At 46.0% G+C, this 25,775-nt stretch overlaps 1 protein-coding gene across 1 annotated transcript in view; it reads left to right on the top strand.

Moving 5' to 3' along the window:
- The first annotated feature begins 1,253 nt into the window (after window positions 1–1,253).
- RIN2 (Ras and Rab interactor 2) overlaps window positions 1,254–25,775 on the top strand; it is a 57,240-nt gene continuing 32,718 nt past the window's right edge. The window contains 2 exon segments of the mRNA XM_032682413.1: window positions 1,254–1,306; window positions 19,843–19,935. Of these exon segments, the coding sequence (XP_032538304.1) occupies window positions 19,879–19,935 (57 nt within the window). The 5' untranslated portion in view covers window positions 1,254–1,306; window positions 19,843–19,878.

Genomic DNA, 25,775 nt, shown 5'->3' with positions numbered 1-25,775 from the left:
CTTCTAGGCTGCCTGAATAAAAACCAGCAGCTTCCAGTTGTCAGTTGTGACACAACTTGTGATAAATGCACTGTAATGTCACAGTTCTGTGTGGTATTTATGCAGGTGGAGCAAGTTTCAGAGACCCTGGAGACAGCTTGCAGAACTCACCACTGCTGTCACAACTGGCAAGAAGGATTGCTTTGGCTGCCTCCAGCTCATGCCAGGAAAGTTTCCCACCTTTGTGTCAAAAGGCAGCTATAGGTTGCATGAAAACTGCAGCAACAGAAGCTGCTCAGCTGCTCAAGATTAATGGCAACTTTCATGGAGACTGTGGATTAATATAAGTATCACCCTCTTGGAAATAAGACAGCATTCCTTCATCCTGCTTCCTCAACCCTAGGTAGGTATCCACTTTCATTTTAATGGTCTGGATTTTGGAATTGCTTATACCCCCTTTAAGCAGACTTTGCTGCTGCTGCTGCGTGTCTTTGAATGTGTTCCTAACCAGGCTTGGCACAGCACCTGCCTCCTCGCTGTGGTCACTGGCATTTTTAATGGACACTTTACAGAGGAGGCAGCTGCCAGAATGGAAGGGAAATGTTGTTCTCATTGTTTTGTTACTTAAATAACTTGCACTGGAATAATTCTAGTTAACTTGTGAAACACTGAAGTGCAGGGATCCTGGAACGAGCTTTGGAAAATGCACATTTTAACGGCATCGATGCTGTGATTTATCTTATCCAGCCCCTTGGCCCAAGTCGGTGACCCGATCCCGCGGGACGGATCCTGGTGACGAGGAGCGGTCTGCGGGAAGGAGACCCCGGCCCCCGAGCAGGTAACCGCGCTGGGACGGGGCCCTGGTGGCGGAGCCGCCCCGGCACCGTCCTGCCGGCCGTGAGCTGGGGCTGCTCCCAACGCGGGGTGCCCTGGCTCGGCCTCGGCCCCGGCCCCGGCCCGTGCGGGTCACTGCCCCGTTCCCAGCCCTGCCCCTGCGGGTCACTGCCCCGTTCCCGGCCCTGCTCCGGCCCGTGCGGGTCGCGGTCGCGGTCCCGGCCCTGTCCTGTCCCGGCCCGTGCGGGTCACTGTCCCGTTCCCGACCCAGCCCCGGCCCGTGCGGGTCGCGGTCCCGGCCCTGCCCCGGCCCGTGCGGTGGCGGCCGCGGTCCCGCCCCCGTGGGTGGGAGGGCGGTGCGGGCGCGGCGCAGGCGCAGGCCCGGCCCGGGGCAGCCGGTCGGGGAGCGGAGCGGGGGACGGGGAGCGGAGCGGCGGCGCTTCCCCGGGCGGCCGGGCCGGCTCCGGACAGCGCTGCCGCCGCCGGGCGGGAGGTGAGCTGGGCTGGGCTGGGCTGGGCTGGGCTGCGGGGCGGGGGTGAGGCGCGGGGGTCGCGGCCGGCCAGGGCCGCGGGGGCCGAAAGCGCCGCGGGAGCGGCCGGGCCGGGCCCAGACGAGCCCGCGGGGCAGCGTCGCCCTCCGCCCCGGCCGCAGCCGCTGCTCCCGGCCCCTTCCCCGGTCCCCGCGGGACACTGCTCGTGTGCGTCCCACCACCTCCCTGTCCCCTCCGGTGTCGCGGCCCCGGCCCCGGGCACTGCCGGGGCAGGAGCCCATCCCGGCTCCACGAGGAGCACTCGGTCCGAGCCCCCTCTCCCCTTCCTGGCTGGAACAGGGGCTCCCGGGGCCCGGAAGAGGGGGATGAAACGTGTATCTTGCTGTGTCTTCTGAAATATTTCATTGCAAGCGTTGTGATAAAAGTTTCTTTTAGGGCACACGGATGCGATTTGGTAGATGTAGAAGAGCAGAAAGGTGTACTTGGTTAGCTTTGGTTCGTCTTCTCGTCCTTCCAGGCTACTCACCTCCTATTTGTTTTATTTGCTTCTTTCCTAAAGTGTAGCTCTTAAGCCCTTTTACGTAAGGAACATCTTCTGTGCCTTCGCCAGCACAGCTGTGTTGATGAGGAGTGAGCAAAACATGATTTCCAGCAGGTATTTTTACAAGGGCAAAAGCCCCGGGGGCGAACAGGACTGTGCTTGCCGGAGCCCGTTCTCCATCGGGGTTAGATTGGGGTAACCGCTGAGGTGCTTGTCTGGCGACTGGAGTTAATGGTACCTGCAGAGGTGTGTGGGGGCTGTAAGGCTGATGGGGCAGTGCTGGGACTGGCAAGGACTCAAGCCATGATTCTGCCACTCTGCAACAGCTCTGCCTTCAATTCAGCTGTGTCTGCACCGACTCCGTGAGTAATTCTGTGTTCTGCTGTGATAAAAGTGTACCAGTATAGCCATGGAAGTGAGCTCTTGCCTTTCCTCGGGCCAGATCTATGTTGAGTTTAATTAGTTTTAGCCTTAAAAATATTAATTGCTTACTGGGGATCTGAATATTTAATTAGATGAGCAGGAAGAAGTGGGACGAGGCCATACTGGGCAGGGATCTGCGGGCACAGCTGGATAAGGTGTGTTGGGGGGCTCTTGTGGGTGACTGGTGGGTCCCTCTGTCACCCTATTGCGCTCCCAGCCAGCTCGATGTCTCTCACTCCACCTCTGAGGCCCCACTGGCTCTTTTACTAAAGTGTTGGGGGCATTTCTGAGTTATTTGTAAAACTAGTCCAAGCCGTAGTTCCTGAGACATGGAGTGAGCAGTAGAGTGACCAAATTTTTCAGAAGAGACTTACTGCTTTCAAACAAACAAGAGAAAAAGGGCAGAACAGTGTCCTTACTGTGGCAGTTAAAGCACTGCTGTTCTGTGCTAATGTGGCTGTCACATCGTGGGGCTGAGCGAGGTAATTCATCTCCCGCCAGCAGGAGGGGGTTGCTGGAGTACTGCATGCAGCAGATGTGGTCTCAGTTCTGTTCTTAACATCTTAGCATGGATAACCCTTACAGGGCTTATTAGCCCTGTACAGTCACGAAGGGGCTCTGTATGAGGAGGAGAAGGGGGCTCAGCAGCAAAATCCTGGTCTTACCTTCCAGATAAAGTGACTTCAAACACTGAGTGGAGCAACGTAAGGAAAACTGGTTCTCTGGTTAAATGTGTTGCGGGCTCTGTGGTTGTGCAGGACTTGCCTGTGGCTCTGATAAATACTTGGCATACCACACAGAGCTCAAGAATAAGAGGTTTATGTACCTCTAATCTGCAACTGGAGATTTATCAAGATGTGTCTCAAAAAAACCCTCTAAAATTCCTTAGTAGAGAGTTGTGTGAGGAGAATGCTAAGTACAGTCAAGAGTTGCCAGTTACCATTTATTTTGCTTGGGTCGTTTATCATCCAATTAGTAGTGCCTATCACAAGAGGGGATGGAAGTGTAGCGAAATATTTGGAACCCTGTGTTAAATCGAGTCACTGTGTAACAAAGCACAGAGGTGATGTAGTATGAGTCAGATGGATACGAGGCTCTAATTTCCAGTGTGTGTCTTAGTTCAGAACACTGAAAGTAGATTATTCCTCACACATAAAATGCTACAGCAAGACACTTAATGCAATACAGTTATCCCTTGTCTTCTTATGGGGCACGTTACTGGCAGCTAGAAAGGATGTCACATCCACTTCTTGGCATTTGTGGTGCTTGGGATCGAGAGTAGGACATCACTGGTACCCAATATTCTACCACCTGTGGTTACCCGGTCCTAAGGGGCGCTGGTTCAGCTTACCATGCTTGTTTAGGAGTCTTGAACGTTTGCAGCTGGAGCAGGACGAAGAGAAAGAGCTGGCAGGGGCATGGAATTTTCTTTGTGTCAGCTGCTGTGAGCTATGACAGGGTTTGTTTGTGAAAGGGTGGCTGCTGTCACTTCACATTCTTGGCTGTGGGGTCTGAAGTGTGTAAGTGGTCTGATCCTGCTTTTGGTTTGGGCCCCGTGTGACACTTACCTGGCAGAGGTATGTCTTTTGAATGCTGGATCAGGCCCAAGAGCTTGGTTTTATACTTGTAACTTTTGGTTGCCTTTGTAGTTTTTAGGAGTCTACGTATGTAGAGCCCACGGTCAACTCTTGTAAATAAAACTGAGAATTTTACGGGATGGCTAAAGCCATATTTCTGCCTTGAGATCAGCACAGAGAAACTGCACAGAAAGGAAAAGACATTGTGGAGCTGCAGTCACGTTATGGCAGTAGGTTCGTTCTAGTTTTTAGGAAATGTTGATCTAAACAATTAGTTCAGGTGAAAATTACTGAGCATTAATGCTGCACTGCTCCCTTTGGAGCTGGTAGGGATTTTACCATCAGCACGAGTATGGAAGGGAAATATGAAGATCTCACCATGATGAAGTGAAAGTAGCAAAAGGAAGTTATTGGACTCCCACCAGTCCTGTGGCAAGAATAAGTATTTTGTGGTGTGTAATTGTCATGTTATTTGGAATTAGTGAGCCCATTTGTGTTGGGTGTTGTGTGAGAAGACAGGTGATGATGCTGTGCCACAGAGGATTCTGCTCTGTGAAGACTGTGTATAGAAGAGAGTTGGATGAGGCAAGGGAAGTGCTTTTTTCTTCCCAGTCGTGGAACGGGGTTTCCAAGAGAATGTTCTCGGAAGATGTCTTATCCATGACTTGTCTCTAAAGTCCTGCTTTGCACAGAAATAGGTGTTGTCTTCCTGACTTCTGAGAAGTCTGAAAGCACTGGGTCATTTTGTATGGTATTGAAAAACTAAGAGACGGATCTTTAGCTGCAGATTGCTGTTGCTCCATTACAACCAGCAGAGCACTGAAAATTGACTCTGGTGAGAGATGTTAAGTCATCTCTCCCAGTCTCATGTATACATCTTAGAGGCAGACATAACTCTGTTCTGAGGGGCTTTTCGCAAAAAAAAAAAAATCCACAAAAGAAAAAAGCCTAAAACTATTCTTCCTCCTCATTCCACCAGCTCCAGAATGTGAATGTCATCTGGCCACATGCCCAGGACTAAACACAGTGCTCTAAACAAGGTCTCACAAGTGGCTTGTAAGGGAAAAGAAAAAGCCCCACAACAACCAGCGACTTTTTGGGCTTCTAAATGGTTCTCTAATTTTTTTTTTCTTCTTGTTTTTTTTTTTTTTAATCCAAAATAATGTCTTTGGCTTCTGCTTTATATTTGGTGAATACAAATCTGTGCTTTCCAGGAATTAACTCCAGGGCTTCTCGATGCTGACTGTGTTGAAACATAGTTCCAACATGGAAATAACCCAAAGCCTTACTGGTTGTGCTTTCACACGTGACATGCATTGCATTTGCTGACATTGCCTTCCTTAACTTACCCGTGGATCTGTAGCCTTGTCTTCCTCTAAATCCTTTGGTTAATATCTTCTCTTAATTGGGTGAAGATTTTTGAGCATGTGCCGAAAGATATTTAAATGCATTTGGGGGTGACTGTGCTGCCAGTTTTGGATGTGCTCGTGTGGGAAACTGGTCACCACTTTTTGCAGAGAAGCTAAGTTTTTTAAACTGAATTTATCTCTTTTCATTTTCTTTTCTTCTTTTTTTTTTTTTTAATGCAACAACAAACCAAAACCATAACCATCACAAAAATAAACATGCATCCTTCTGCCAGCTGAGGCCTTGGCATACTTTGTGCTGCATAATTTGCTGAAACTGTAATTTCTCAGGAAAGCAGTTAGATATTGGCAACTATGAAATGTCAGCCCTCAGTAAATGTTGTAATAAGCTATTTTAGCTACAGCCAGGGGTTTAAAAAAGAATAATTTACTCACAGTGTCCTTGGTAGTTAATGCAAGATGGAAAACCATATTTTGGACACCCTGAGCAGCTCGGGAGAAGGAATCTGGGGGTTTTGTGGTGTGTTTGCTAAGGGCCATAACTGTCTGGTTTGCATGTCTGGGAACCTTCAGGATGCTCTGGGTTATTTAACTTGTGTCTGCACCTGGGCCACAGCTTTGTAATTAGATTTTACTAGCATTTGTCTAGAGACAGCTGTGAAAACGATGGTGGTTCTGGAGGTGGACAAGAATTCAGCTTTGGGAGGTGTGAGTGAAAAATCTGAAGATTTTACTGCTGTAGCTTGAACTTGATTGACTTAAATAGTGGCTTGCAGTAAAACTCATATCACAAAGTGTTCCTCTGAACATGTGTTAGACTTGGCAATTGCTGCTTTGTAAACTGCTTTTAAATAATTGGAATTTTAGAAAGTTATCTTTGAAGAGTTAGGTAGAAAGGCTCAGTTCTAACTTGTGTTGGTGGTCTTTATTTATGTAGTATGTATTTATTTGCAAACTTCATTGCTTGGAATTTTTAGCTTATTTGATCAGAGGGAAAAATGAAGATTCGCCATCAAACGAGCAACTAGTTTTCCTTTGGATAGTTCAGATTTTCTGTTTAGTGGTTCCATAAAACTTCTTGGTTAACATTTGTTGTACTGATAGATGCACAGCTCCTCCCTTTTGGCAGGAACTCCCTGCAAAGATATCCTTAGCATCTGTTTTGCACTATGGCCCCTCAAACATTTCACTTTATCGCAAAGTTTTTCCTAAAAGGTACGATCTGTCAAGGTAAATATTTGGTCTGTTACAGCGCAGGCTCATTTTTTGGTGTCTGTATGAAAAATGTGACTTCATCCCGTGGTATTTCTGGAGTGCCTGGGCGTTATGCTGGCAGTCACTTCGGGGGGCACTGTTTGTGTTCACCCTCTCCAGCAGGCGCTGGGGCAGGGCTTGGCAGGTTGGAGGAGACACAGGGCAGTGTTCCTGTCCACGTGGAGTTATGGTCCACAAACTGTGAGAGATGTTTGTTTTCTCCTTGGTTTGCCTTTTGCTGCTATGGTGTTAGAACAAAGGCAGACTGGGACTTAAAAAATGAATTTTAGGGCTGAATTGAGTTCCCCCAGCTCAGTCAGAGGAGGTCAAGTTACTCAAGAGATTTGTGACTCTCCAGAGACGTGGGTTTGTGTTTGTGCAGGGAATACATCATAGCTGAGGTACAGAAGACAGTAATGAACTCGTTGGTGTTTATTTTAAGAGTGGCTGATAGACTTGGAAGGGTTTTTTTCCATGTTGTTGTTGAGTTTATACAAAGAAGCTGTATAAAAATAGCTGGCACTAGATGCAGAAGCAATAAAACAATGCCATGTTACGTCTTGAAACTGTGGAATATAACCCCAAGAAATATTTCCACCTGTTGGCAGCTTTCCCTTTATTATCTGCAGAACGAGACTGATGGAATTTATTTGCTGTTAACCAATTCATTTTTCACTTGTAAAAGGGCTAAGTAAACGTGTATCCCAGTGTGCTCTGTCCGAGCTCCCTGTACACAGCGATTGCTAATGTTTGTTGCTGGCAGGCATGGGAACCTCTCGGTACCAGCGTGTCAGCAAGAATTAAACCTGGAAAGTATCCTGGCATCTGACTGCTGCCTTACTTTCTGGGTTTGATCACGTTTGATTCAGATCAGAAGGAGAAAAGTGACACCACCAGACCCTTTGTCTGCCCTTTGTTCATATGGTGACCAGTACGGTAAGTCTGTGGAGCCACCAGTGTGTTTGGGATGGTCTGCTGTTGGCAGGACTTGGACCCAGTTTCACCCTTGCAGCAAATGAGGCTTACTGTCTTCTGAAACTCTTCTTTCAAAACACACTGCCCCAGGAGAGAGAAAACAAACTGTTTACACAAGCAGACTAAGAGTGGAGAACTAAACGCCCACGCTTCCTTCTTCAGGAGTTCCCCTGCTAGGAGTTCTTGTGGACTCATTAATCAGTGAGTAAGGAGAAACTTTGTAGCTGTAATCAAATGGGTCTTGATGTGACTGCTGAGGAAGCAAAGTTTGGCTGTGATGGTGTTATCCCCTGTTCAACTGGGGGATCAAAAGTGAGTTAGAGAAGTGCTAAAGGTGGACCTTCTTTCTTCCTGGCCTGGGAGAGGCTTTAAACCTTTCTCCTTGCTGTAAGAGCCAGTCGATGGCTGTGGCATCAATAACCTCCCTCTTTATCTTTGGGCTGATATGTCCTGGTCTCTTGAGGGACTCGAGGAAAGAAGCTGATAGGGGAGTTTTTGGGGTGATGATCTTGGTCCACCTTCTTAAATGCAAATGTATTTAAGATGGAAGAAGGGGGAGGGATGAGAAGGCTGCTCAAACCTTCATAAAATGTCAGAGATCTTGAAGGTGTTGTGGAATGTGCATGGTGTCCACCTTATAGTAGAAGGTGTCCCTGCCCGGGACAGGAGGGTTGGAATGGGATGATCTTTAAGGCCCCTTCCAACCTAAACCATTCTGTAAATATAAAATACTTCTGTCTGTCCAGGATCATTATGCAGATGGCTAGGGAGAAAGGAGTAGAAAAGGAGAAGAGCTTCAGCAGGAAGTAGAAAATAGTGAAAACCGAAAAACATCAGAAGGATTGGGTTGGTGGGTGGAAACCTTACAGGTACAGGCAAGAAAGCTGCCAAAGTCATGAGGTTTCATCCCCAGGGGCTCACTGCAAGATTAAAGGTGGGCTGGGGTAGGAGAATCTGGGGCTGGTCAGGATAAGCAGAGTAAGAGGAGAGAGCTAGTGATGGACAGTCTGATGGAGAAAGGGAAGAGGGCTGGGAAAGCAGAGTAACCTTTTCATTGTTGATGAATTTGCAAGTCAGCAGGGACAGAAGATGATGGGGTTATCAGAGGGAAGAGTTTCTGGGAGAGGTCAGAGGGAACAATTGTCCTCTGGAGGAGCATCAAGAAGAGCAGCATGAGGACAGGAAGGGTGACCTGTGTTTACGTGACTTTGAAGCTACACAGACTGCGACCCAAACCAGGAAGCTTGGTTGAGGCTGACATTGCCAGTCCCATGGCAATGTATAAAAAACAGGAAGAGCAGTGGAATTAACTTGAGACCAATATTTCAACAGCCTTCAGCTTTGAATTTCCTGGGTTTCATTGGTGTGTGTCATAACCTTCTTGTTTTCACCATTTAATACTTTTTTTTTCCCATAAAGAAGTAGGGTGGGAGAAGAAACAATAAACACTTTGTCAGAATGGTATGTCATGATGGGCTTTTCTCTTTTGTTTGGTGAACATATATTTAGAAACTAAATTGTAGATTCTAAATATTTGAATATTTGGAGCTCCCTTGCCCCTCAAAAAGAAAGCATCTCCAAGATGAATAATGCCCCCCACCCCAGTCCCCCAAATAAGCAGTAGTTTAGTTGTTTGAAAAAAAAGATAATTAATATTTCAGAGCATAGTTGGTAAAAGTTGTGGGTGGATTTTATAAAACAATCACTCTTTATAACTCTTTGTAGACCTGATCATTATGAGAAACGTACAGGTGTCTGAAATGATTTTGAGGAATCAGGAGGAATGTTTAAATCCCCAAAATCATTTCAGGCAGAGGAGGAGGGAAGTCTCCAGTGGGGCTAACCCAGGTCACAAGGCTGTCCCTGCAGCCAAGACAAACAGTGATCCAGGCTTTCTACATTGAGTAGCTTATCTGTTCATTGCCTCGGAATCCGAGCTGGGCTGGTCAAGGAAAACTCTCCAGTACAGGCCAGAGTGTTTTGCTGTCTGGTGTATTTACATGGCACACCTTTGGGTGACACATTTTCCAGTGGTAGATCAATAATAGTTGTGGTTTGTTTAGTAGGTTTTCCCAGTAAAAAAACTGCACATCTGAACTTTTCTTACTCCTGCTGGCGTGTAGCTCCAGTAGTACATCATATTATATTGTTTGCTCAAAGTTTAGAGCTCTCCACACTAATTTTGCATCAAAGTTCTCCCCAAATGTGAGACTGATTTCCTAAATCATGAGAGTGCCTTACCTACTGGTGCTGTTTGTCTTGATGGGACTGTGCCTGGGCCAGAGAGGGCACACGTGCTTCCTGAGACCCCGAGACATCTTGGCCTTTTAAAGATGATGCCACACTGTTTATATTTGTCTTATTTTAGATTCACACGTCATCGGAAAAGTGATTCAAATGCTCCCCCCCACTGTGGGACCGGTTCTTTCAGCAGTGTCTGGAGGATGAGGCGTGGGCAGGGTTGGCACACAGGGCAGGCTGGGGTGCTGAGCACACTGCTGCTGACCACAGGCTTGCACAGCTCTGGTGTCCTCTGGCTCCTGTGTCTTGGGCTGTGTTGTTTTGCAGCTCCTGGGCACTGTGAACAGAACTGCTGGTACAAGCCTGAGTATCTGCAGTCCACAAAAGCACTATTCTGTGCAATATGCTGGAAGTGTGAAGAAAGAAAAAAGGGTGAAATGGTTCCTAGCTAATACTAAGGGCTAAATGGGGAAGTGTCCCAGGTGGTTACATATCTTAGCATAAGGAGTTCAATTGTTAGCCCTTTACCATGGACTCAGCTGAAATGAAGTACTGAATATTTAACTATCTTAACTTACTCCCTTGGAGGAGGAGCAGCCTGGGCACTGGAAGTGAGCAGCTGCTGTCACTGGGAGCTATCCAAAAAACAAGGTGCCAGGTGTAGCACGTTTCTGATGACCCAGGTTCCTTAGTTAATAGATAAACCACTACATCAGTGGCACAATTTACGTATTTTCTTTCGAGTGTGTCACATGGAAGATGAGCATAAGGCCAACAGCAGAATAAGCAGAGGGTGTTTGTTCCCTGGTTAATCATTGCCCCAGAGCCTCATTCCGTGCTGAAGGTGCCCAGCAAACAGCCCTTCCAGAGTGTGTACTCAGCACTCCCAGGGTGAGCAGGTCAAGCCTTTAACCAGAGCTTGGAATAACACACTCCCTGGCTTCTGCTCTTGCAGGTTCTTGCCTACCATTTAGTGCCCTGTGCTGAACTCCAGGGGTTGTGGACACTGATGGAAACCTTTCTGTTGGTTTTATCCAATGCAGGATGTAGTTTCTTAGGCACTGGCTGCTTCCTGAGCAGCAGTTCACTTCTTTTAGCTACAGAGTTGAACAAATAATCTTTGAAAACATATCATAGGGAATAATGAGACCATTGCTTGCTATGGTAAAGGACTTATTTTCTGACAGGGAGATATCTGTTAAGCAGAGTGGTGATGCAACAAACACACCTAGAAAGTGCTATTGCATTGTAGTTGAAAGAAGCTGTGTTTTTTCATTGCCCAGTGGTGTACAGACTATTTAACATTTGATTTTATTAATTTTTTTTTAATAGTGAAGAGCCTAAAAGGTATTTAGGGTTACCTGTTGATTGCAAAAAATACACAGCTTTTGCAGCTCTCTTAAGATCACTCTTCTATCTTGCAATCCATGGCTCATTTTTACTTTTAAGATCAACTTTTAGAGCTGTCTGCCTTTATTTTTCCCATTTGTGTGCTGCTTTGTGTAAACAAACGCAATCCTTTTCAACGAATTATACAAAGAATGATTTATCCAAAAGATTTGTGTTGCCCTAGCTCTGAAAAGGTAATTGCTCCTGCTGGAAATCAGCTGAAGCTTGCTGCTCAGCTTTTCTGGAAACACTGAGCAAAATGAGCACAAGCTTTTGTGTGCTTCACAGTGCCACACTGGGGTGCAAGGGACAAGGGGGGATGGCTTCAGGGTGACAGGGTTTAGGGTAGATTAGATATTAGGAAGGAATTCTTGGCTGGGAGGGTGGGGAGGCCCTGGCCCAGGTTGCCCAGAGAAGCTGTGGCTGCCCCTGGATCCCTGGAAGTGTCCAAGGCCAGGCTGGAGCATCCTGGGCTAGTGGAAGGTGTCCCTGCCCATGGCAGAGGGGTTGGAATGAGTTGGGCTTTAAGGTCCCTTCCAAGGCGAGTCATTCTGTAACTCTGTGATCATGGAAACATTTGAGCAGGTAAGTGTTGGAGCTGGCTGACCTGACAGTGAGTCAGGTCTCTGCTTCCCCCTTGCTGCCTGGAGCACTCCCCTCTGGCAGGGGGACGGTCGGAGCTTTGCTTTGGTGCCTCTGTTGGGCACGAAGCAGTGAGGACATGAACACTGAACCCCCTTCCTGCTCTGACATTCACGGCACAGGAGATGGAGAGGTGCTTTTCCCAGGTGCCTGAAATAACCCACGGTCAAGCCCAGCAGGGGATTGTCTTGTGCATCTCCATCTAGATGTGGGTGCTGAGTCCCATCTCCCCCCACAGCTGACTTGAAGCTTTTGAAGTTTCTCCAGACCTTGGAGTTATATTGTAATTCAGGCAATTACTTTTTCTTGCTTCTCCCCCGGGGACTGCAGCTCAATGTTAAACATTTTTAGGAGCTTTCTAAACATACTTCTGAATGTTTTTTTTTTTATTATTTACTGGTTTTGGCAGGAATAGTAAATGGAAATTACAGAAATACTGCAAGAAATGCTAGCTTTTGTGAGATACCCAGGCCAGGGAATTTGGGAAGAATAGGAACCTTCTGAAAGGTTATCCAAACCAAAGCCAATCTTATAAATGTATTTCTCTGGCATGTCCAGAAGCAAAACAAGACACGAATGTATCAACAAACAATCGTTCTCTTGTAAGTGATTTGGTACTGTCCTCCATGACTAAATGCTGTGCCAGAGGAAATGACTTGGGGTTTTATTCCTTTGCAGTAATGTGGAAAGTATGCCATGAGAGCAAGCAGGAAGGGGTTGTTTAGTGGAAGAAAGGAAGAAGAAACTTGGGCAGGGGCACAGAGAGGCAGCACTAGCAGCAAACAGTTCTCTGGGTAGTGGCTGTGTTCAGCAAAGCTCAGGATTGGATTCTCTGAGGTGTTCAGTGTTTGCCCAACTACACATGCTCCTGTTGGAAAGAGTGGTGCCATGTCTGTGGCCGTGGGAGCAGAGTCAGCCCAGCTCCTGTGCCCTTTTCAGATGGCATTTTCAGACGCTTTCCTTTCTGAATGTGTGACTTCAGCAGAGATAAAAGAAGTGGGTAGACAGCTGTGAGTGAGACAGAGGATCTGTCCAAGATCTAATGGGACTTAAAACCTCTCCTGAGAGTGCTGTGCTGAAACAAGTTCAAAGTAATAATTTCTCTTTATCCTTTGGTCTCTTAAAAGGCTGCCAGTGAGTAGGATCTGGAATCAAGGGGGAAAAATAAGCCTGCAGGCAAAAGGTTGGTTGAGGCAGGAGTGATGACTGGCTGAAACCAGTTGTAGAAAGATCAGTGGATAAGTTTGGCAGTGATGTTCCTACTTTAGATTGAGTCAGATAATAATACCATGAGTCAGATAATAACACCATGACTGATGCACAGACTGGGTCAGAGCCCCTGAAGGTGGAGTCTGTTCAGGTGATAGTTTCTTAAGCAGTGGCTGATACTCTGTGGCTTAATGAATAATGAAGTGAAGGAGTCCTTGGAAAGCTGGCTGTGATTTTAACAGCACTGTTATGTTAACCAGGATGAGCAGCATTGATACTTCAGGATGCAAATTGCTGTGTCCCAAACGATCAGCCAAGGAAACTGGAAGCAGCTGTGACCTGTAGTAAATAAGCAAATTGTCAGTGTTGGGAGCTGAAAAGTAACCAGTCTGATAGCCAGGAGAACGTGGCTCTGTAAGTCAAAGCTGTGAATGGGCAGGGTTTGATGTTTTAGGAAGGAGGACTGCTAGGAGAAGAGCAGCCATACTGCAGCCAGGTGAAGGTCCATCTGGCCCATTATCCTCTGGTTATGAGGAGGATATGGGGTTACAACCCTGCAAACTCTTCCCTGCACCTCCAGGTGATATGTCTTGCTCCTCAAACTCATTTGCTTAGTTTTAAGGCATCACTTCTGCCTCTGGATTCCCAGTGCTGGCACCAGCCAAGGCTGGGTTGGGCCCTGGCTCAGTTCTGCCTGTCCCAGGGAGGTGAGCCCCAGAAACTCAGAAATCAGTCCATGATCCAGGAGATCAAGGGACTTGTGCAGGCTTTGGGGTCACACTGCCCACTCTGGCCTCTCCTGTGCAGAGAAGCACAGATCTACTCTTGTTCTACCCAGACCAAGAAAGGAGGCTTAAGAGTGAAGGTGCCTGATGCGAGAAATGCGGCAGCTGAAAAAGCTCAGGAACATAAATGGGTGTGTCGGCAGCTGGGACTTACCTGAACCTTATTTCCCTGCTCAGAATATTTGCTCATCATTTGATTCTGCTGATTGCCTTTAACTGCCTTGCATCTTGCTTTTCTTTGTGGGAGGAGTACTGATTTCCTCGGAGGTGTGTACCTGGGGGGGAAGGAAGTGGTGCTGCGTTTCAGGTTTTGCAGAATGCACTGAGGGGCACGATGCACAGTGGTGAGCACAGTTCACCTGTCACCTCCTCCCTGCTTTGGAAAAGCTCTCCTGGGTGTTGCATATTTGTGCTTCCTTTGTAGTCTTTCAGGAGGGTGTTTCTTCCTGAAAAGGGTTGCAAAGAGTCGTTCCTGGCCCTTCTGCCTACACGTGTAGAGTGTCTGTCTGTGTCAGATTTTTTTTTTAACCTCAGGGGCAGAAATACTGTCAGTCACTGACGTCACGTTGGTGGCTTTCCTCAGGGGAGCAGCTCACACAAACACGTTACGTTCAGGTAGCAGAGCTAAAGTATAATGAGCATTTGAGGGAAAAGGAGGTCAGGGAATTTTTGTTATTTCCGAGCTTTTTTAAACTCTTTAATTCAAATGACAAAATACAGAAATGCACTGCTGTGTAAAGAGTGACTTGACATTTTTGCTGTGTGCCTTATTTCTTTTCTAAAAGGAACGAGCCTTCGCATTATTTGAATAATAATAAAAAAGGATTGTAAACCCTTTCTGCAGCCAGAAGAATGATGGAAGTTAGAACCTCTTTTTGCATAATCCCCTCGCCTGCTGCTTGTGGATACAGCTGTGTTAACACAATGCAACATTTGAGCTGAGAGGTCTGCCAAATCCTGGCACCAGGGATAGTTTGCAGACTGAAGGTCCCATTTGATAGATTTTTCAAAGTGATACTGTGCTCAGTTGTATCTGTGTCCCTGGAAGGAGGCTTGCAGTCAACTTCTCAGAGGAAGTACTTTCAAAAGGAAAAGCTGAATTTTGCCAAGATTCAGATAAGGTCAGAGTGATTGGACAAACCAGAGCTTTGTAGGTTGGAGATGAACACAGCCTGCTCCCTGGGACTGTGCAAATGTGCTGGGAGAACACGAAAATGAAATGCAGGAGGATGCTTACATTTGCTGAAAATCTGAAGTTCTGTGTATGTCTCTTGGCATATTGTCAAGTGTAGAATTGCATTTTAGAAGGGTGGGGGTTTTTTAACATTTTTAAAATAAGTAAAATGTATTTATTCTTCCTGTTCTTGGTTTGCACTTTAATCCAACTGAAAATGGGTTCACTGAATTAATTTTAGTTGTTTTAATACTATGTATTTATAAATTGCTATAATAGTTGGATTGCAATGTGATGCTAATTCACCATAGGTTTTACAAGCACATCTGTAGGAGGTTCTACTGGGCTTCCATGCTTTTCTGTTGAGGGCCAGAAGGGGTTGTTTTCCAGCTGTACCTCACTACTGGCCAAGGGGGTGGCCAAAGGACTGCACTGGCAGGCAGCAATCAGCATTAGTCTGCTGACAGCAGCTGACCTTTGCCAGGTTATACGTAAGGTCTGGACTGATGTTTTCTCCTGTTCTTCCTTGGCTGCAGAACAGTAAAACCATGTCTTAACTTGCCTGAAGTGTTTCCTGTGATAGTCTGTGCTCAGTGGTTGCATGGCCTTTACAGGCTGAGAATGAAAGAGGGTTTCTTCAGTGGGATAGCTTACACTTAAAATAGAGGGAAAAAGTGGATTCTGCTAATTCTGTGGGTCAGCCAGCAAAAGGAAGGTTGCAGATCTCTTCCTTCAGTGGTGGCACACGTGGAGTCTCTTCCCTCTGTCCTTAGTGTTAGACTCTCTTCCTCAGTCAGATCTTGTTAAGTTGGCCAAAAGATTAAAAATCATAGTTGGGAACTAAGGACCAGAAAGGCAGTGCAGTTGGGTAGCCCTGATGCCTCAGGAAACGGAGCAGAGGTGGGGTAAGGGGGACTGTGGGCAGGGACTTGTTAAGTTCCCCAGGTAGCTGTGGCCTTTGCTCAGGGGAGGCATACAGACTGTTTCATCTCTGCCAGGACTTCTGGCTGAAGAAAATGGGATATTTGGCTGAGTAAGAGCAAGATTGGAATGGGAGGATTAAAGGGAAGGAACCTGAATAGTCCAGTAAGATGGTCACTGGCCCTACTACAGTTCAGTATAAGGAACATACAAAATGCCAAATAAAATTGCTGGAGGGGGAGTAAAATAGGAGCTGTTTTGACAAGAAGTCAGAAGTCTCAGTTACATCCAGGCGTGTGGACGACGCTCTGGCATTCCTGTGTCAGTGACAACCAGGAAAAGGGAGTGGGAGAAAGCAGCTGGAAAGCACCCATTTGTGAAGCACACAGCTTGTGTGGGCATCAGCATCCGGGCAGGAGAGCTGCATTTCAGGGAAATCTGCCAGGCAGGCAGAGCATTCCTGTTCCCTGCTCTGTCTTGTCCTTCCCATACACCAGCTTTGTCCTGGGCATGAAGAGCTGTGGGAAGAGCGCTGTGTGCAGGAGAGCCCAGCACTGGGTGCAGGAGAGCCTGGCACTGTGTGCAGGAGAGCCTGGTATTGGATGCAGGAGAGCCTGGCACTGTGTGCAGGAGAGCCTGGCACTGTGTGCAGGAGAGCCTGGCACTGTGTGCAGGAGAGCCTGGCGCTGTGTGCAGGAGAGCCCGGCGCTGTGTGCAGGAGAGCCCGGCGCTGTGTGCAGGAGAGCCCGGCACTGTGTGCAGGAGAGCCTGGCATTGGGTGCAGGAGAGCCTGGCATTGGGTGCAGGAGAGCCTGGCATTGGGTGCAGGAGAGCCTGGCATTGGGTGCAGGAGAGCCTGGCATTGGGTGCAGGAGAGCCTGGCATTGGGTGCAGGAGAGCCTGGCACTGGGTGCAGGAGAGCCCGGCATTGGGTGCAGGAGAGCCTGGCACCTTGAGGAGGGGCCAGCCAGGGCTAGGGCAGCAGCAGGGGCTCGTCTGGCTCCTGCTGCCCCCCGAGCTGTGCAGGCTGGGAAGCAGGTAAAGTCCTGGCCACTGGAGCCCGGCGAAGGAGCAGCTTCCAGCTGGCCGGGCAGGAGGTCCCATGAATTCTGCAGCGCTGGCTCCTGCAGCCTGCTGACATTTTGGGATGGGTTGCTGAGCAGGCACGCAGGCAGTGTCTAAGTGAGTCTGTCTAGGCTCTGCCTCAGTGCCTTCTAGAGCACAGAGGGAGGAGAAAATGCTCCTCTCCAGTATGTACAGAAGATGACATGCTTTGCTGACTTTCTCTACCTGGCATCCCAATCAAAGGAGGGAGTTTTTTTTTTTTCTGACAGCCTCAAACTGTCCAAACTCAACAAGGACAACTCCAGAGCAGTGGTTTTCCAGCCTGTTTTGGATCTGAATAAGCATCAGATGTGGACAGCTGTGTAGAGAGATGAAATCTCCTGACAGTAGGTTTGTTTTTCTGCAGTTGTTCCGGCACCATGGGGGAGGTACTTGTGAGCCCTGACCTAGGAGCCCTCACCCACTTTTTGAGTGCTGCACCCCGGCCATCCCTTTTACCAGTGAACCTTAATGTCTCTTTGTGTATTGGGTGGCCTAAAAGAAGTAGCTGCACAAAAAAAAAGCCCTCCCAGCAAATACAAAAAAACCCAGCAGTGTTTCCCACTGCACTAGTTTTAGTCAGAAATACTAAAACCTGCTCAAACATGGAACATTATTTAGGTTCCCCTAAATCAGTTTGAAATTACACTGTAACCACCAAGGGCAGTGGGGATTGATTCACTGGCTGTGTGGGGCTGAGAAGAGCAAGGGCTAGAGCTCGGAGTTATGGTCCTACAGATCACAGTAAATAGTAACAATAATAGCAGTTATGAAACAGTTTAGAGCTCCAGAACCTCTTACAAGTAAAATAAGAAGTGGTCACGTTTGAGGCTTTCTTCTGACTGGAGTCATACTCCTTGAAGGGCAAACTGTGTGTTTGGATTTGTCTGTACGTTTGAGTGGGGAATGTAAAAATCTTGGCACGGTAATCTTATTTTGGTAATAGGATTGTGTGCAGACATCCTTGTGGTTAAATTGAAAAAAAAAAATAAAAAGCATTAGATTTCCTGTGAAGGGGTTGTTGTTTGCAAATGGAGTGAATAACAACTGCACTTACAACTGCATGATCTTGCTTATAACCCTCTAATGTAATTCCTTTAAAGTCTCTAGGGGTTTTTCCTATGGCATTTAATTTGGTGTTGTTATTTTGGGATTACGATCAACTTGGAAAATTGACGTTTTATTCTAATTACTTTTTGGGTTTCTTGAGTCTCCCTCCAACTTAAGACTTTCAGGTGCAAATTTCCCTTTCCAGAATTCATTGACAGAAAACAAGTTTTTTTTTTTGTAATTTTAAAAAACTTGTTAAATGGCAACCTTCAGATTGTTTAGAATAGCCGATATCAAATACCAAAAGTCTTAAAAATGTTTGATGTCCCCAGAGTGGAGCAACTGTCCCCCTGTGCATGCAGCAAATGAGGACACAGATTAAGTGATTTAATAGCACCTGCAAACTCCCCCACTTCACTGAACATCAGTCTCTTATGGGATTGGTGCAGTCAGGTTATTTAGGTGCACTTCTAGGTAAAGAAACACAGATCACAGCACCAGGAGTGGATCCTTTAAATACACTGATTTACAAAGAAAGTTGGAATTTTTTTGTTTTGGTTTTTTTTCCCTGCACTGTTTTTTTGTCCTTTACTGGTTTGACTTTCACAACAATGCAGAATTCAAGATTTTTCTTTCAGCCTTAAATGTCTGCAAACTCTGCCTGGAAAACAGGCAGGATTCTGAGCTTCCCAGCACGGCTGCTTTTTGACCAGAATCTGAGTGGAAAAATGTAACCTTTTCTAGTGCTCTCATGGTATGACCTCTGGAAACAGGGCGAAGTATTTAAAGCTTCCTGCTACATGTTAAAACCAAAAGAAAATGTTTCTTTTTCTCCTGCTTCTAGCTGTCAGCCCTTTCCAGGGCTTTTGCTTGCCAGGGTTTTTCCTTTAACCCTTTTTTTATTTAAGCTCCTCCTTCCACCTTGGTCTTGCTGAGCCGTGTGGGTTCTTTCTGTAGTGTTTTGTGCTTGCATTATTCAGCATTTAGGTGACTGAAACTTCCAGCATGACTGCCTGCTGGGTGGTTGGTAAATGTGTGGGCAAGGAGGAGAGTTAGGCTGTTTGCATACAATTATAAACTCACCTTTAAAAATCCTAGAAGGACTTTTTAGCCAAGGAACCGATTCCTGTTTAGTTCAGAAGTTTGTTCACAAATTACTGGTGTGAACTGGCTGTGACTTAAGAGAAGCTGTCCTACTCTACTTGCAGCTGATATTCCTCCTTCTGTGGGTATGTTCTAGTGAGGCATTACTTTATTCTCCTGGGTGTTAAACCACTCATTACGTTTACCTGAGACTGGAAAATGCAGCTTCTTCCTAACTGCATCTTCATCTCCTCACTTGGATGTGACTCGGTGGCATTTTAGGAACTTGAAGCAGCATTTTTGGGGGGTGCTTGGGCTTTTTTTTCCTTCATCAGTTTTTACTTTAATGCTACTCTGTTTTCTCCCTTGTGGGTGATTTTAAATTGTTCCCCCACCCCGGTAAATCCCATTAATACTGTAATATTTGAGAGCAGCTTGTAGTGACATCTAACATTTTGTTCTGTTTGTACTGCAGGCTGAGGTCAAGCAAACAAAGAAAGCAATCATTATGTTTTAGCATTCTTTTTTAATGAGCACATTAAAATCTACTCACAGCTACAGGATCAGCTGTGAAGAGAAGGGAGAAACATTGAACTCTGAGTAGCACTGTTTTTTTGAAGCAATTTATGGAAAAATAATAGAGTGAAGGGATATGTAAGGACTCTGGTAGGAAATAAATGGCACAGTGTTGTTGACGGAAAGGGATTTGGCAGGAGGCTTGTTGTGACTGTTTCTGTGGCTTAGAAATGCAGAGGAATTTCCTACAGGCTGGACTAACCATTAAAAAATGTCTCTGCTTTTAGGAGCTCAAAGCAGACAGTGGAGTCTTCTCAGGGAAGATGTCGTCTTTGACAATGAAAACCCGTTGTCTGGACAAAAGAGGAAGTTTCTTTAAGGTAAATGGGATATTTATACAGAACTTAAAGTCCGTGGGTCAGTGTGAAATGAGTGCTGCAGAATGTTCAGTGCTCTCTGTCATATGTAGCAAGCCTTTTCTGTAAAATGGGCAGTGCTTCTTGAGCATCTCTTTTTACAGGTGGTGTTTGTGGCTGCCTTACCCCCCAGTTATTTCATGTGTATATTGTTTTCCTGTACACTGAATAGAATATTTGGTGTAAAATAGCTGGTGGCTTTCTTTACCACTAACGCTGAGAACATAAGCTTTATTATGCACAGAAATAAAATTGTTAAGAGCTTTCATAAGGTGGATTTGTGTCATTTAAAGTTGTGGTACAGGTTTATGATTTCCATTATTGGATTGAAAATTGGTTTCATTTCCTTGCCTATTTTGGGAAAACTTGGCATCCCAAAAAGCTGAGGTGCAGTGGGAGTTACCAGTGCAGTTTTCAAAACACAACTGAATCCCATTAACTGTTGTATTTATGTGTAGTGGAGGAGGTCTGGAGGCAGTGCTGAGTTTAATTGTAGAGAACACTGCAAGGAAGATTTGCTGAGTTTAATTGTAGAGAACACTGCAAGGAAGATTTTCTTTCAGTGAAAGGGATCAGTTGATCTGAAGTACAGTTGTCAGAACCTTCATGTGCATGGTGTGAGTACAGCTGTGAACACCACATGCTTCTAGAAAGCAGGACAGGGAAAAGAGTGTCCAGGCAGTGCCTCTGTATGGAAAGGATGCTGACCTGTCAAACTGTGGTGTCCTGCCACTGACCAGGAGAAGTGTGTATCTTCCTGGCAAGTGCCAGAGCCACAGTGTCTGTCTTGCTGGGCAAGGCTTTGCTTGAAGGAGCAATCAAACTTTGTAGGTGTTTCTGAGCACTGAATTAACTTACCGTGATCACATCTCTTGGAATATTCACTACTTGCTGCAGCTTCTGCCAGTGAGAGTGCAACACTTGCTGCCATCTCTGCACATCACTGTTTCCATTCCTTCTCTTCCTCTGCGACAGAAATACCCTTCTTTTGCTGCCTGAATCTGACCCTAATGCTTGGGGGGATGGATATTCCAGTTGGTGATAAATATGCTCACAACAGGCTACAGGCAAAGGGGAGCCAAGCAGGTGGTGGCTGGTGCCTTTAGCCCATGGAGAGCTGTAAGGAGTGTGCCAGGACCAGCTTTGGTGTCAGCAGCTTCACACCAGGACTGTGGCAGTGGCACACAAGCGCTGTTGAAGGGTTTGTTTCAGGTGCTACGTGCTGTCTTTAGCTTAAGCCAGTCTTTAGGGAGTGAACAACCAGTGCTGCAGTGACAGTGTTTCCCTCTTTGGCTTGCCCAGGGCTTCGTGTGGTCAGCTATTGACAGGGTATTCCAGGGACAGGAACCACTTCTCAAGTTTTGCAACACACTTCAGCTACATCTCATATCTCAGGACCACAAACATCAACCTTGTTAGTGGCAGTCCACAGCCATTTAGGGAGAAAAGCTGTATTTTTCAAATCATAGCAGGAAACTGTCTCAGTTCTGAGGAATATTTCTAGGCTGTCACTTATGTGTATGCTGAAGGAATCCTCCTGTCAGATGGGACTGTAAGCAAGTGTCCATGTTCTGCAGTCCTTTGCTATCTCCTTGTGTAATTCTTGTGTGGAAAATAGATGCTGGAACAGCTGTTTTGTTCCTGATGATGTGGTTGTAGTTGCTCAGGATGATTAGGAATGCAGTCTGCCTGAGCAATTTCTAGACATGGCACTCTTAAGGCTGTAAGAAACATTGTCAATTAAGAAACTAAGGTTGCCCTAAATTTCCCTGAGGACAGGCTGGCTGGGGAAAAGATGCCTCAGAGCTGCTTTTTCAGAGCTCTCCCCATCCCTGGGAAGTTGCAATTGGGCCGTGGTTCCAAACCCATGGTGTCACCTTGGAAAGTGCAGGCAGTGAGTGTACCCAGCCTGTGTGCAGTGCACCCGGGGCCTTGGGGTGTGTGTACAGTGAAATTACCTCCCCCACGTAATCAAATTGTGACAACTGTTGTGTTTGCTACAGCTGAAAGGGTGAGCAAACAAAATACTTGGCACATCAGATTTTTTTCAGTTTGCATTATTTTAATTTGCCTTGTCTGTGTGCTTAGGAGAACTAGTGATTCCGCTGTGGGATTTTACCCCTGGTGGTGTGTAGTTTGGAATGCTCTCCTCACGTGCACAGACTGTGTAGTGTACTTCTGCACGTGGCTCTCCTGCTGTGCTTCTGCTTTGCAGTTGCCTAAGAAACCTTTACCATGCTGGCATGCAGATTCTCAGGGCACTTAAATCCCCATAAAAAAGTATCTTACCATTCTCAGCAACATTTCCCAGAAAAATCACTGACAAATACCAGTGGGAAATTCCAGCATCATGGGTTTTTTCTGGTTCTTAAGTAGTTCTCATTGCTGTAGCTTCTTGCCGTCTTTTAGTTTTTTCACGGACATTCTTTTGACTGTTGGTACACAAGGAAAACAGTATTGTCCCCATTTTACACAGGGACACAGTATTGTCCCCATTTCACACAGAGCAGAGGTCTGTAGTTTTACAGGCTAAATTCTGTGGACTCTTTGTGCCTCGCAGTTGATGAAGCTGAGAACCAGCAAGTAGTAAAAATGAAGCAAAGATGGAGTTAGTCTTGGGTAATTCTGGGACTGCACAGCCTGCCAGTGGTTACAGAGGGAGTGTGCAGTAGAGCAAGGAACTGGATGTATATGTCTCTGAGAAATGTCCTCTTTGCTGAAACATCCTCCTCGTGAAGATGTTCCAGTCTTTACTGAACTGGCTTCAGAGGTTTTACGCCAATAAAGCTTTTCTGTTCCAAAACCAAGCATAGCGTAAAACTTTGTTGCTTGCTGATGAATAAGACAGTGAACTGTGTCAATGGCCCTCAGAATTCACAGCTCACTGTGCAAAACAAGCAGAATTTGCAGCCGTGTATCAAAATACTCGATTGTACTGAGCCGTTTGCACGAGTCCAGGAGCAGCGTTCCCAGTCGGGCTCATCTCTGGCACTTGGCCACCTCATCACACAGGGTACTCTGTCAGGGTTGCTACGTTCTGCTTATCAAAACAGGAAGGAAAAGATGTGGTGCCAAAGAGGATGCAGGTCTACAGAAAGAATGAAAAATGAGCTGCTGGCAGGAAGGGGGGGTGCTGAGCGGCGAGGCTCGTTTGTCCGGTCTGATCTTGCTATCTTCAGCCCGGGCTGCCTTGCCAGATTGGAAGCACTGATCTTACCTTTTCCTCTTCTGCTGTTGTAAATCTCAGGGCTTGGAAACATTCTGCAGTGGTCTGCTGGGCTGGCTCCTCCTTGGATTCCAGAGCTGGCAGTTTTGTTAGTTCCCTGTACAGGCTTATTGGCATTTTGACACAAAAAACAGGAATTCAGTTGTCGTGCAGTTTTTTTCTAAAAATATCCTGAGACAGACATCAAATCAAAGCCACCTGTCCTCCTCTTGAGAACAGGAAGCTCTTCATCAGTTGAGTGAGTAAGAAGACCTATAGTTAGGCTGTTCCTCTGGGAGAGGCACTGGCTGTGTCTGGCTGTGTGTGTCGGCAGAGCAGCTTCCCAAAGGTGACTGTAGCCCCTGGGCAGTGTGTTGCTTCTGGTGAACACACCTGCTCTTGCTTTTGCTGCTTATATGACATCCTAAAAGATGCCAACCAAAACTGGCCAGTGGGTTGTGGTGGCAGAGCTCTGGGCTGCTGGAGTGCCATGATTGTGGTCTGGGTGTAGGAGTGTTACCCCCCCAGCTTCCAAACGCTGAGCTCAGTCTCGCCGAACCAAGAATCAATTGACAATATGCAGAGTGTGGCACGTTCTGAAAGGAAATCTTGTGGTGTAAGATGTTTGCATTTCATTATTTCTTTCATGGGTATCAGGCATGTAAACAGTCCGTGGTATTTGGCAATGTAATGTTTAGGATAGTTTGCTTAGGGAATACTGTACTGGGCTGCTGTGTGAGTTCACGCTGTCTGAGTCATAATTATTCTTTGGGTTTACAGTGGTTACATTGTAGTTTCTTTTTAACCTACGGAACAGTGCTTTATCAAAAAGAAATTCCAAAGGAAAATCATTAGACTCAAAAATGGCTATTTTATCATGTTATGTAAGGTGTCATTTTTGTGGTTTTTTTTTAACCACCTGAGAAGATGTCATACCTCCAAATGCATTCCTTTTCAGGTAAACCTCCTCTTTCTTTAGTGTAGCAGGGTAGTATCTATCTCATAGTCCTAAATAGGCTGCAACAGATTTCTCCTGATTACTTTTTAAGTCTTTGGGTTCGGGTATGCTATTTTACATTAACAGTGGCCCCTGGCAAATGTATCCGTCCACTTCAGTTGTATTTTCCTTTGGAAACTGCCTCTTACCATCTTGATTTCCAGTCTGTTGAAAACAAATGGGTGAGTTTTCCAATTATTTCCAGCCAAATAGGTATCACACTCTTTGCAAATAGAGAAATCTGTTTGAGGAATTCCAATTGCACTTAAAAAGGCAGAGCCCTTTGCTGCTGCTTGTTTGTTTTCTCAGGGTCGAAGCTAATAACAGTCCATAGCCAGGATTCTTCCTGCATTTTGCAGAAACCTGTTATTAACAGCTCATCTTGTCTGGTGCTCATCATGTGTGCAGCACAGGTGCTGCATAATCACCAGACCTTTCATTGGTCCTGAATACTTTGGAGGTGGTGTCATAAAATCATGAGTGCACCCTGGGTTGTTTGATAGAAAATGATCTGTCAGGTGCTGTTGTGACAGTATGTGTCAGTTAACTGCAAATGATTCAGCTCCATAAGACCTTTTCTCTTTTTTTTTTTAATTTGAGAGTAACTTTTTTTACCACAAAGAAAATTTAAGGAAAGTGAGTTGCAATTTGCAGAAAATATTGGTGGTTTATTTTAGAGCAAATCGGGGGGAGTTATTCCTAAAGATGAATGTTTTATTTGAGGTGAGGTGCAGGGTGGTAGGTGATAAGTCACTGTTGGGTTGCAGAGCGTGTTCTGTTTGGTTTGATGCCACCCTTTACCTGGTTTCCTTGTCCAGGATGTACTGACTTCTCATAGACTGAGGAAAGACTGCCTTGTCCTGGAGGACGTGTAGTATACCCCAGAAATTTGCCCTGTGGAATAGAATGTGAGCATCAGGCTCCTGGAAATGTGTTTGTGTTCTCTTTAGATAAAGTGAAATTCCTGAACATGGAAAAATTCCCCTCAGGAATGATGATTTCTCTTCAAGGCAGGCATACAAATTAAAAAGTGTTCAGATTACTTTGCCCTTAGTACAGTTTGGATTTGAGTTCTTTGCTGTAGTGTCCAGAGATTCTGTTTTCTGGGAGGGAGATTTTTGGGTTTTATTTTGGTTGGTTGGTGTTTTTTGGGAGGGTTTGGGGTTTTTTGCAGCTCTGATCAAAGCCCATTAACTCAGTTAAGTGAGTCAACAGCCAGATGGCGACAGAGCAAGTCATCCCTTTCAGTGGTTCCAGCAGTTACCAGGTATTTTAAAGCTCTGAAATGAAAAGCTTCAGCAGAACCAGAAAGGGAAGAAGGCTCCAAAAGCTGTAGAGACAGAGTGAGGATTGCATCAGCAGTGTCTTATTTAGCAGTAACAGCTGGTATGGTTGTCTCACTACCTCACTGCACTTAGCAAACCTCATAAGGAATGAACACTGGGGAAATTTAGCAGGTACCTGAGACTGAATAGTTTTTGCTTGTGTTTTGACATTGGAACAACTTCTTTTTAATAAATAAAGCCTCTTTGCTTTGTGTTCTGCCATCAGTTATGAAATGTGATTTTAATCCAGGGATAGGAAATCCTAATATGAGTAACT

This window comes from Chiroxiphia lanceolata, chromosome 3, assembly GCF_009829145.1.
Source record: "Chiroxiphia lanceolata isolate bChiLan1 chromosome 3, bChiLan1.pri, whole genome shotgun sequence".
In the NCBI taxonomy this organism is placed as follows: domain Eukaryota; kingdom Metazoa; phylum Chordata; class Aves; order Passeriformes; family Pipridae; genus Chiroxiphia; species Chiroxiphia lanceolata.
This window is presented reverse-complemented; position numbering and strand designations above follow the sequence as displayed.